At 46.4% G+C, this 11,652-nt stretch overlaps 1 protein-coding gene across 1 annotated transcript in view; it reads left to right on the top strand.

Moving 5' to 3' along the window:
• Nucleotides 1-11,652, top strand: part of LOC126250984 (tetracycline resistance protein, class A-like) — a 40,870-nt gene that overhangs the window by 5,108 nt on the left and 24,110 nt on the right. Inside the window, exons 2-5 of the mRNA XM_049951602.1 lie at nt 2,456-2,734; nt 2,906-3,080; nt 9,901-10,087; nt 10,192-10,339. Coding sequence (XP_049807559.1) covers nt 2,456-2,734; nt 2,906-3,080; nt 9,901-10,087; nt 10,192-10,339 — 789 coding nt within the window. The remainder of the gene's footprint in view (nt 1-2,455; nt 2,735-2,905; nt 3,081-9,900; nt 10,088-10,191; nt 10,340-11,652) is intronic.

Here is an 11,652-nt window from a genome sequence, read left to right as displayed (position 1 = left end):
TTATTCACTTCAATTTACTGGAAGTGAACGACTTTACGGTCATTGCCTCTTCTGTCACGTTGAAAAGTTTCTCGAAGAATCTTCTTAACGTCGGTCGTTGGCTCTTGGAATGTAGGCGAGGGCCTTTGCTCACATGTGACAACTGAGAAACACGTGAGCCGGTCATTGCCTCTTCTGTCACGTTGAAAAGCTTCTCGAAGAATCTTCTTCACGTCGGTCATTGGCTCTTGGGATGTAGGCGAGGGCCTTTGCTCACATGCGACAACTGAGAAACACGTGAGCCGGTCGGGCGATGCCCTGACGGCTGAATCGACAGCGCCCGCTTATGTGGAACTTGCTGATTTCACGGTCATTGTCTCTTCTGCTCTGCTGTTGTGCCCGCTGTGTGCCAGTATGTAACTCTCTAAACTAAACCAAGTTTTTCATTTATATTCTAATTTCTAGTTCACTTTGATCTCACTAATTTATTTACTTAAGTACCACTCAACAAGACAGACACTAACTGCCTGACAAATGCGGACGGGAGACAGACGAGCAAGCTGGGGACGAGAGACTGACCAAGAAAACAAATAAAATTTAACAAGTAAATGGAACAACATATCACGAATCACTTAACTTCTAATAAACTGCGATGTCTGGCGAAGACCTGGCGCAGCACCCCCAAAACGCTTTCCCGAACCGTCCGTTGCCAGCAGCTTCAACGGACGCAGGAAGGCGCGCCGATCTCCCGCCTCACGGCGTCGCAGCTCGCACCGACCAAACCGATGTCCTGGGTTGACTCCTGTTGCTCTAGGGTCGGCCGCGAAGCCACTACCCTCGCTACACGGCGCGGCCCAGTGGATTCACGTGGCGACCTCACATGCGCCGACGCTCAAGGCGGACAAGTCATCTTGTGTCCCAGTGCGCGACCGACCAACCGATCGATCCAACCGCCAATGACCAGTGCCTGAACAAACTCGAGCAAACTGGCGGCCTAACACATACTAGCACTCCGGACGACAGACAGATACTAACTGCCGCACACTGACCCGTCCGACCAACTGACCGACTCGCCGAGACTGACGGACTTCATTGCCGAACTCATAGCGCCCCTAAGTGCACGTGAACAGGCAACTTGACCACGGCTCACGAAGGATTCACTACTAAAACAATAGGCCTATGGGGCAATGTTAATCAAACTAACTCTTAAGCGGACTTCCAGGAACAACGCCGTACGGTTTGTGTTGAAAAGCACTTCGCTTAATCAAGGCGTCTGCCCTGGCTAGAATACTTTGGTATTATTTAGTAGCTGATTATAGGAAATACGGTCTTAAACGTTTTAGCAAATCTTAGCACCATAGTTTACGTTGGTTAATATAGCAGCATTCCCCTCAAACGTATGTTTTGTAGATAACCTCTGGTAGGTCTAGTTCAAAAGCAAATAAAAAGCAATATTTGGCTAAAACATACAACATGATGTATTATCTTTGACCCACCCCCTTATTACGGTGCTTCTAAGATGAAGCATTGCTAAAAAACTAGAAAAAACGCTAGGTGATGTCACCTCGTTCTTGGAACCACAGATAATGACATATCTGCAGGTTGAGATGCCAACAACCTTAATGTTTTTTAGATGTGGAGATACCATTGTAACACTGGACAAACATCATAGAACAGTTTAAATGTGTAAGTATTTACTTTGAGACTGTAATTTGTTTGCGTGCTTGCCTGCTTAGCACAGTGGTTTAGCTTACATGTGTTCCCTGTTGATATAATCTTGGTCAGCTTAGTTCTGCTACATAACTTCATTTAGGCGTAACGTGAAATGTCAACTGCCTGTTCAGCATGTTATTCTTTAGCCAAATATGGATAGGCAGAAAATAACACTGGGGCACTTAATTTGGGGGTTCACAGTTATGTTTTAGGCACACTCGCCACCTTGTCGTGTGCGTGTGTGTGTCTCTGTGTGTGTGTTTTGCTGCAGGTGGAATACTACGAATTACATTCTTTATGCAATTGTTTTGGATAAATACTTTCAGGATTGCTCAAAAGGTTCATATTGTTTGGATAGGTTTGGACACATCTAGTTGGCTCGTCTGGAGAACACTGTGTTTGGCAGATTCATATTAATGCCCTGTAAGTACGGGGATGTGACTGAATGATTCGATTTAATGGCCACCTCCATTTCTATAAATGAGCTGTGGGTTCTTGGAATATGAATGTCATAGATCAGGGGAGTGCGGCTTGTCATTTGATAGATAAAGAGTCGTGGGGTACGGCCATTTTGGATTGTGACCTCATTATCGCTTTATGTAGACAACAGTTATGGCATTTCTTCGGCCAATTTTAGCGTATTTTGCATTCCTACTTGTCATAAAAGCGCTTCCTGCTAGGGTAGCTCCTAGCAGTAGGTAAAAAGCTCACTGGAAGCAGTTAAGCAGTGACCTAGGAAGTGAAAGAGTGCGTCATGTTGCAGTGAAGTGGTGGCGCATCCGGCCAACGGTGGAGCCGCTGGTACTGCTGTTCATGTTCTCCTACCAGCTGACGCACTCGGTGGTTAACGGGCTCTTCCTGGAGCGCGTGTGTGGCTCAAGTGACCCCAACGTGTGCACCAACGAGGACCGCACCTACTCCAGCACACTCAACTCCTGGAGAAGCATCATCGAGGCCACCGTGCCCGCCATTGTGTCGCTCTTCGTTGTCAGCTGGAGCGACAAGTTTGGACGGCGGCCCATCTTCATCTGGTCCTTTGCCGGTATGTGCAGAGCAGATGTCTTTGACTATTCATCTAGATTTCAAAGCTGCCTTGCTCCAGAATTAGCGCGAGTTGTACACACTTGTAAAATAAGATCTATCGTGATTGGTCTGTCTCTGAAAAACGTTCTGCTAGTGGGTGTCAGTCTCAAAATCGCCCCCTCTCTTGCAGGGAACGCCATCACGTACGGCGTGTTCTCCGTGCTGTCTGCGATTCCAGGCCTAGCGCCGGAGTGGTTGCTGATGCCGTCCATAGGGGCCACCTTGAGCGGCGGCCTGTTGATGCTCATGGCTGTTGCCACTGTCTACATCGCCGACGTCAGCCCTGTGGGGCAGAAGGAGCTCAGGTAGATACTCGAGGTTTAATACATAACATACTCTTCTGCATGAGGCTGTTAATGAAGCATGTGCAACTTCAGTTCAAGGTTTCTTTTTCTTTATGTCAATGTCCCCGCATTCAAATGTTCAAATGCGTGTGAAATCTTATGGGACTTAATTGCTAAGGTCATCAGTCACTAAGCTTACACACTACTTAACCTAAATTATCCTAAGGACAAACACACACCCATGCCCGAGGGAGGACTCGAACCTCCGCCGGGATCAGCCACACAGTTCATGACTGCAGTGCCCTAGACCGCTCGGCTAATCCCGCATCCCCGTATTCAATAAGAGTATCACCTTGTAACATAAAACAGTAAATCGGCACTCATGGATACTTAAAGACACGAACTTCTAAATATAAAACAATTTCAGACGGTCTGATTAGTTTAAAATGAGTTAATGTTTTGAATATTTGACCTTAAGTATGTAAAATATTTATGATTGAAGACATTGCAGTTTTCGGCATATGTCAATGCTTATGACATCGTATCTCCTGAACTATCCGTCGTAGAATGATATAATTTTGCAGCCGCGTTCAGAGATATTTGTCAGTACTGTCTACATAATCTGTTCCGAATAACGATAGCAGTAAAGATGCATAAATGCAGAAGTTTTCTGCATGAACAGCAAAAATACAGGGAGCGATAGACATCTTTTCTTTCGTTATTTTGTGGGGATTGTTCAAATGGCTTTGAGCACTATGGGACTTAACATCTGTGGTCATCAGTCCCCTAGAACTTAGAACTACTTAAACCTAACTAACCTAAGGACAGCACACACATCCATGACCGCGCCAGGATTCGAACCTGCGAATGTAGCGGTCACGCGGTTCCAGACTGAAGCGCCTAGAACCGCACGGCCACGCAGGCCGGCTTTTGTGGGAATGTCTACATCTACATCTACATCTACATGACTACTCTGCAATTCACATTTAAGTGCTTGGCAGAGGGTTCATCGAACCACAATCATACTATCTCTCTACCATTCCACTCCCGAACAGCGCGCGGGAAAAACGAACGCCTAAACCTTTCTGTTCGAGCTCTGATTTCTCTTATTTTATTTAGATGATCATTCCGACCTATGTAGGTTGGGCTCAACAAAATATTTTCGCATTCGAAAGAGAAAGTTGGTGACTGAAATTTCGTAAATAGATCTCGCCGCGACGAAAAAGTCTTTGCTGTAATGACTTCCATCCCAATTCGCGTATCATATCTGCCACACTCTCTCCCCTACTACGTGATAATACAAAACGAGCCGCCCTTTTTTGCACCCTTTCGATGTCTTCCGTCAATCCCACCTGGTAAGGATCCCACACCGCGCAGCAATATTCTAACAGAGGACGAACGAGTGTAGTGTAAGCTGTCTCTTTAGTGGACTTGTTGCATCTTCTAAGTGTCCTGCCAATGAAACGCAACCTTTGGCTCGCGTTCCCCACAATATTATCTATGTGGTCTTTCCAACTAAAGTTGTTCGTAATTTTAACACCCAGGTACTTAGTTGAATTGACAGCCTTGAGAATTGTACTATTTATCGAGTAATCGAATTCCAACGGATTTCTTTTGGAACTCATGTGGATCACCTCACACTTTTCGTTATTTAGCGTCTACTGCCACCTGCCACACCTTACAGCAATCTTTTCTAAATCGCTTTGCAACTGATACTGGTCTTCGGATGACCTTACTAGACGGTAAATTACAGCATCATCTGCGAACAACCTAAGAGAACTGCTCAGATTGTCACCCAGGTCATTTATATAGATCAGGAACAGCAGAGGTCCCTGTATGCTTCCCTGGGGAACACCTGATATCACTTCAGTTTTACTCGATGATTTGCCGTCTATTACTACGAACTGCGACCTTCCTGACAGGAAATCTCGAATCCAGTCGCACAACTGAGACGATACCCCATAGGCCCGCAGCTTGATTAGAAGTCGCTTGTGAGGAACGGTGTCAAAAGCTTTCCGGAAATCTAGAAATACGGAATCAACTTGAGATCCCCTGTCGATAGCGGCCATTACTTCGTGCGAATAAAGAGCTAGCTGCGTTGCATAAGTACGATGTTTTCTGAAACCATGCTGATTACGTATCAATAGATCGTTCCCTTCGAGGTGATTCATAATGTTTGAATACAGTATGTGCTCCAAAACCCTACTGCAAACCGACGTCAATGATATAGGTCTGTAGTTAGATGGATTACTCATACTACCCTTCTTAAACACTGGTGCGACCTGCGCAATTTTCCAGTCTGTAGGTACAGATCTATCGGTGAGCGAGCGGTTGTATATGAGTGCTAAGTAGGGTGCTATTGTATCAGTGTAATCTGAAAGGAACCTAATCGGTATACAATCTGGACCTGAAGCGATTTGAGTTGCTTCGCAACCCCTAAGGTATCTACTTCTAAGAAACTCATGCTAGCAGCTGTTCGTGTTTCAAATTCTGGAATATTCCATTCGTCTTCCCTGGTGAAGGAATTTCGGAAAACTGCGTTCAATAACTCCGCTTTAGCGGCACAGTCGTCGGTAACAGTACCATCGGCACTGCGCAGCGAAGGTATTGACTGCGTCTTGCCGCTTGTGTACTTTACATACGACCAGAATTTCTTCGGATTTTCTACCAAATTTCGAGACAATGTTTCATTGTGGAACCTATTAAAGGCATCTCGCATTGAAGTCCGTGCCAAATTTCGCGCGTCTGTAAATTTTAACCAATCTTCGGGATTTCGCGTTCTTCTGAACTTCGCATGCTTTTTCCGTTGCCTCTGCAACAAAGTTCGGACCTGTTTTGTGTACCACGGGGGTTCAGTTCCATCTCTTACCAATTTATGAGGTATGAATCTCTCAATTGCTGTTGCTACTATATCTTTGAATTTGAGCCACATCTCGTCTACATTTGCATAGTCAGTTCGGAAGGAATGGAGAGTGTCTCTTAGGAAGGCTTCTAGTGACACTTCATCCGCTTTTTTAAATAAAATTATTTTGCGTTTGTTTCTGATGGATTTGGAAGAAACGGTATTGAGCCTAGCTACAACGACCTTGTGATCACTAATCCCTGTATCAGTCATGATGCTCTCTATCAGCTCTGGATTGTTTGTGGCTAAGAGGTCAAGTGTGTTTTCGCAACCATTTACAATTCGCGTGGGTTCGTGGACTAACTGCTCGAATTAATTTTCGGAGAAAGCATTTAGGACAATCTCGGAAGATGTTTTCTGCCTACCACCGGTTTTGAACAAGTATTTTTGCCAACATATCGAGGGAAGGTTGAAGTCCCCACCAACTATAACCGTATGAGTGGGGTATTTATTTGTTACGAGACTCAAATTTTCTCTGAACTGTTCAGCAACTATATCATCGGAGTCTGGGGGTCGGTAGAAGGAGCCAATTATTAACTTATTTCGGCTGTTAAGTATAACCTCTACCCATACCAATTCGCACGGAGTATCTACTTCGACTTCACTACAAGATAAACCACTACTGACAGACACAAACACTCCACCACCAATTCTGCCTAATCTATCTTTCCTGAACACTGTCTGAGACTTCGTAAAAATTTCTGCAGAACTTATTTCAGGATTAAGCCATCTTTCTGTACCTATAACGATTTCAGCTTCTGTGCTTTCTATTAGCGCTTGAAGCTCAGGGACTTTCCCAGTACAACTACAACAATTTACAACTACAATTCCGACTGTTCCTTGATCCAAGCATGTCCTCTATTTGCCATGCACCCTTTGAGATTGCAGCCCACCACGTACTTTCCCGAGGACTTCTAACCTAAAAAACCGCCCAGTCCACGCCACACAGCCTCCGCTACCCGTGTAGCCGCCAGCTGAGTGTAGTGAACTCCTGACCTATTCAGCGGAACCCGAAACCCCACAACCCTATGGCGCAATTCAAGGAATCTGCAGCCAACACGGTCGCAAAACCGTCTGAGCCTCTGATTCAGACCCTCCACCCGGCTCTGCACCAAAGGTCCGCAGTCGGTTCTGTCAACGATGCTGCAGATGGTGAGCTCTGCCTTCATCTCGTAAGCAAGACCGGCAGCCTTCACCAAATCAGATAGCCGCTGGAATCCAGAGAGAATTTCCTCAGATCCAAAGCGACACACGTCATTAGTGCCGACATGTGCCACCACCTGCAGCTGGCTGCACCCTGTGCTCTTCATGGCATCCGGAAGGACCCTTTCCACATCAGGAATGACTCCACCCGGAATGCACACGGAGTGTACACTGGAGTTCTTCCCCTCCTTAGCCGCCATGCCCCTGAGGAGCCCCATTACGCGCCTAACATTGGAGCTCCCAACTACCAATAAGCCCACCCTCTGTGATTGCCCGGACCTTGAAGGCTGAGAATCATCCTCTGAAACAGGGCAGGCAGCTGCATCTGGCTCAGCCAGAGACAGTGTCTGAAACCTGTTTGTCAGACGCACTGGGGAGACTTTCTGATCAGCCTCCGGGGACGTCTTTCGCTGCCTGACACGCCTTGGAACGACCTCCCAATCAACCACAGGCGAGGGCTCAGCCCCATTGCGGGCAGCAATCGGGGCAACCACAGCGGCAGACCGATCTGGGGACAGACGGGACGAGGTTGACATCCCCGTGGTACCCAAGTCCGGCTCCCCACAGTGGTGCCCATTGGCAACAGCCTCAAGCTGCGCGACCGAAGTCAGCGCCGCTTGCAGCTGTGAGCGAAGGGATGCCAACTCAACCCTCATCCGATCACAGCAATCACAGTCTCTGTCCATTCTAATCGATGTTGAACAACAGTTACTGAACACGAGTCCGTGCCTAGATAACGCAAGGGAAACATGCAAAGAATGTATTAACTAACCTGTACAAATGCCTAACGACTGCGCTACAGTCTGCCTGAATTTACGATTACAGTAACTAAAACTCGAAATTACACCTCCTATACGAAACTCATACGCAATTTAAGTAAGAATCTACGAAGTAAACACTAAAGCGCGATGCTGCAACTCTCCAATACTATAATACGGCCGAAATTTATGAATTAAACAATGCAAGTACCCAAAAACACGCAAAGAAATTAAGAATTAAACTATGTAACTTATCCAACGGCGGCAGGGAGCACAGTCAGCGAGAAAAAGTTGGTAAAGGTCGAAAATGATGTGTATAGTTTGTTAGAATTCGCAAAATGTTATCATTCTGAAATACTGAGTGAATATAGTCGGGAAATTGCATGCCTTTAGTTACACTGCCTCAAAACATATACACAGCGCGTAACAATAATGCTATATTAAACCTTTAACGTAAGATTATACCTTTTAATGTTACATTACAACAGCATTTTAAATTTTTAAATTCGGCCAATAATTGCAAGAAATACTGAAAATGAAATTTCTGTTCCCCAGGAAGTCGTTAGATAGGCAACCTGCAGCTGGGATTGGATGACCAGGCAATCATTTGTCCATTTCGAAAATAGATACTGTGCAATAAAATCGATCATTGTTGCTCAGACTGTTAACAAAAATTTCTGATGCTGCTGACATTGTTGGCCCACAGTCAGCTGTAGTCTTTGGATTTAGTAAAATCGATGGAAGACCACTGATTCATAAATCATTTATCTGAGATCAGTACGCAATGGAACTAGTGTCGCATGATTAAACTGAACCATTTTCTGTGTCATTGTTATAATAATGACACAATCATCATCAGATGTTCATCAATGTAGTGGGACATGAGAAAGATATCTTAGGGTAGGCATGTACACTTGTTCGTAAAGCCAGCGGCATGTCGTATAACCAGGTTAACTTTCTACATAGCGGTGACACAGACGAAATTCTGATATACACTACTGGCCATTAAAATTGCTACACCAAGAAGAAATGCAGATGATAAATGGGTATTCATTGGACAAATATATTATACTAGAACTGACATAGGATTACATTTTCACGCAATTTGGGTGAATAGATCCTGTGAAACCAGTACCCAAAACAACCACGTCTGGCCCCAATAACGGCCTTGATACGACTGGTCATTGAGTCAAACAGAGCTTGCATGGCGTGTACAGGTACAACTGGTCATGTAGCTTCAGCATGATACCACAGTTCATCAAGAGTAGTGACTGGCGTATTGTGATGAGCCATGGTCTCCAAGCTGCTGCAAACGTCGTCGAACTGTTCGTGCAGATGGTTGTTGTCTTGCAAACGTCCCCATCTGTTGACTTAGGGATCGAGACGTGGCTGCACAATCCGTTACAGCCATGCGGATAAGATGCCTGTTGTCTCGACTGCTAGTGATACGAGGCCGTTGGCATTCAGCACGGCGTTCCGTAGTACCCTCCTGAAACCACCGATTCCATATTCTGCTAACAGTCATTGGATCTCGACCAACGCGAGCACCAATTTCGCGATATGATAAACAGCGATCGCGATAGGCTACAATCCGACCTTTATCAAAGTCGGAAACATGATGGTACGCATTTGTCCTCCTTACACGAGATATCACAACAACGTTTCACCAGGCAACGAAAGTCAACTGCTGTTTGTGTATGAGAAATCGATTGGAAACTTTCCTCATGACAACACGTTGTAGGTGTCGCCACCGGCACCAACCTCGTGTGAATGCCCTGAAAAGCTAATCATTTGCATATCACAGCATCTTCTTCCTGTCGGTGAAATTTCGCGTGTGTAGCACGTCATCTTCGTGGTGTAGCAGTTTTAATGGCCAGTAGTGTAAATGTAATGGGAGAACAAATGAGCATTTGCAGCATGGAGCTGTTCGCGTCTGATGAAAGGATCTCTCCTGACTCCCAGAACTCTCTGCTTGCAGACTGGGCATACTGGACGTCTCGATGTACTCGGCCCAGATGCTGGCGTCGGGACTGTCCACGCCGCTGTTCGTGGGCCTCAACTACTACGGGGTGTTCGCGCTGGCCGCCGGCCTCATGCTGCTGTGCCTGCTCTACTCCATCTTCCTGCTGCCGGAGGCCACTGCCCCCTACACGCCGCCTCAAGACGTGAGTTGCTGGCCTTGCGGCCGACCGAACTGAACACTTTACTCGCACCGTAAAAGATCCATAATTTTTACAGAAATTGACGTCAATGTCTCTCGTGTGTTCAGGAGAGCTGCGGGTGCTGCAAGGGAATCTTCCGCCCACAGCTGGTGATCGACGCGCTCAAGACGTCTCTGATGAAGCGGCCTCACCATGGACGCACAGTCGTCTTCACACTCGTCTTCGTGACCGTCACTAGTTCCCTCATTGCCCAAGGTACGGCCAGTTCACGCATTCACCATCGAAACATTATTACGAACTTATTCTTATTACGCCGGCCGCGGTGGCCGTGTGGTTCTAGGCGCTTCAGTCCGGAACCGCGGGAGTGCTGCGGTCGCAGGTTCGAATCATGCCTCGGGCATGGATGTGTGTGATGTCCTTAGGTTAGTTAGGTTTAAGTAGTTCTAAGTTCTAGGGGACTGATGACCTCAGAACTTAAGTCCCATAGCGCTCAGAGCCATTTGAACCATTGTTATTCTTATTACAGTAATGTTTGCTCTGTTAGTCAACAATGTTGAAGAAAAATTCCACATGTACTGTCGAAAAACATTGAACACCAAACAATAATTAATGTAGAGTAATTAAATTTTGGGAATACATTTGTCTAGGTAAGATATTTAAGTGGGCAGCGCGAGATAAGGCATTGCAAATGAAAAATGCTGGTACGTTAATAACCGGTGTAACCGCCAGAATCCTGAGTGCAAACAAGAAAATGTGAACGTCAGTTTGTGGGATGGAGTTGCATGCCTGCTGCTCTTCGTCAATCAATACAGGGACGTTTAAATCTGTTTGTGAATGACACCGGAGTTGTCGTCCGAAGATGTCCCATACGTACTCGATTGGAGACATGTGGTGATCCAGCAGACCCAGACAACATGTCGACTTCCCGTAGAGCATGTTGCGTTATAACAGCGGTATGTGCACAAGTGTTATCCTGTTGGAAAACACCCATTGGAATGCTGTTCACGAATGGCAGCACAAGAGGTCGAATCACCAGACTGACGTACAAATCTGCAGTCAGGTTGCTTGAGATAACCAGGAGTGTGGTCCTACGGTCATACGAAAACCGCACCTCAGACCGTAAAAAATGGTTCAAATGGCTCTGAGCACTATGGGACTTAACATCGATGGTCATCAGTCCCCTAGAACTTCTTAAATCTAACTAACCTAAGGACATCACACAACACCCAGTCATCACGAGGCAGAGAAAATCCCTGTCCCCGCCGGGAATCGAACCCGGGAACCCGGGCGCGGGAAGCGAGAACGCTACCGCACGACCACGAGCTGCGGACTCAGACCGTAACTTCAGGTGTAGGTCCAGTGTGTCTAGCACGCAGACCTGTTAGTTGCAGGCCCTCAGCTGGCTCGGAGCTGCCCTTGACGTAACCGACTTGTTTTCGTTGCGTCACTGTGGTGCCAACTGCTGCTCGGATTGCTGCTGCAGATGCAGTACGATGCGCCAGAGCCACATGCCGCATTCGACGGTCTTCCCTCTCGGTAGTGCTATGTAGCCATTTGAAGCTTGGTCT

Source organism: Schistocerca nitens, chromosome 1 (assembly GCF_023898315.1).
Source record: "Schistocerca nitens isolate TAMUIC-IGC-003100 chromosome 1, iqSchNite1.1, whole genome shotgun sequence".
NCBI lineage: Eukaryota > Metazoa > Arthropoda > Insecta > Orthoptera > Acrididae > Schistocerca > Schistocerca nitens.
This window is presented reverse-complemented; position numbering and strand designations above follow the sequence as displayed.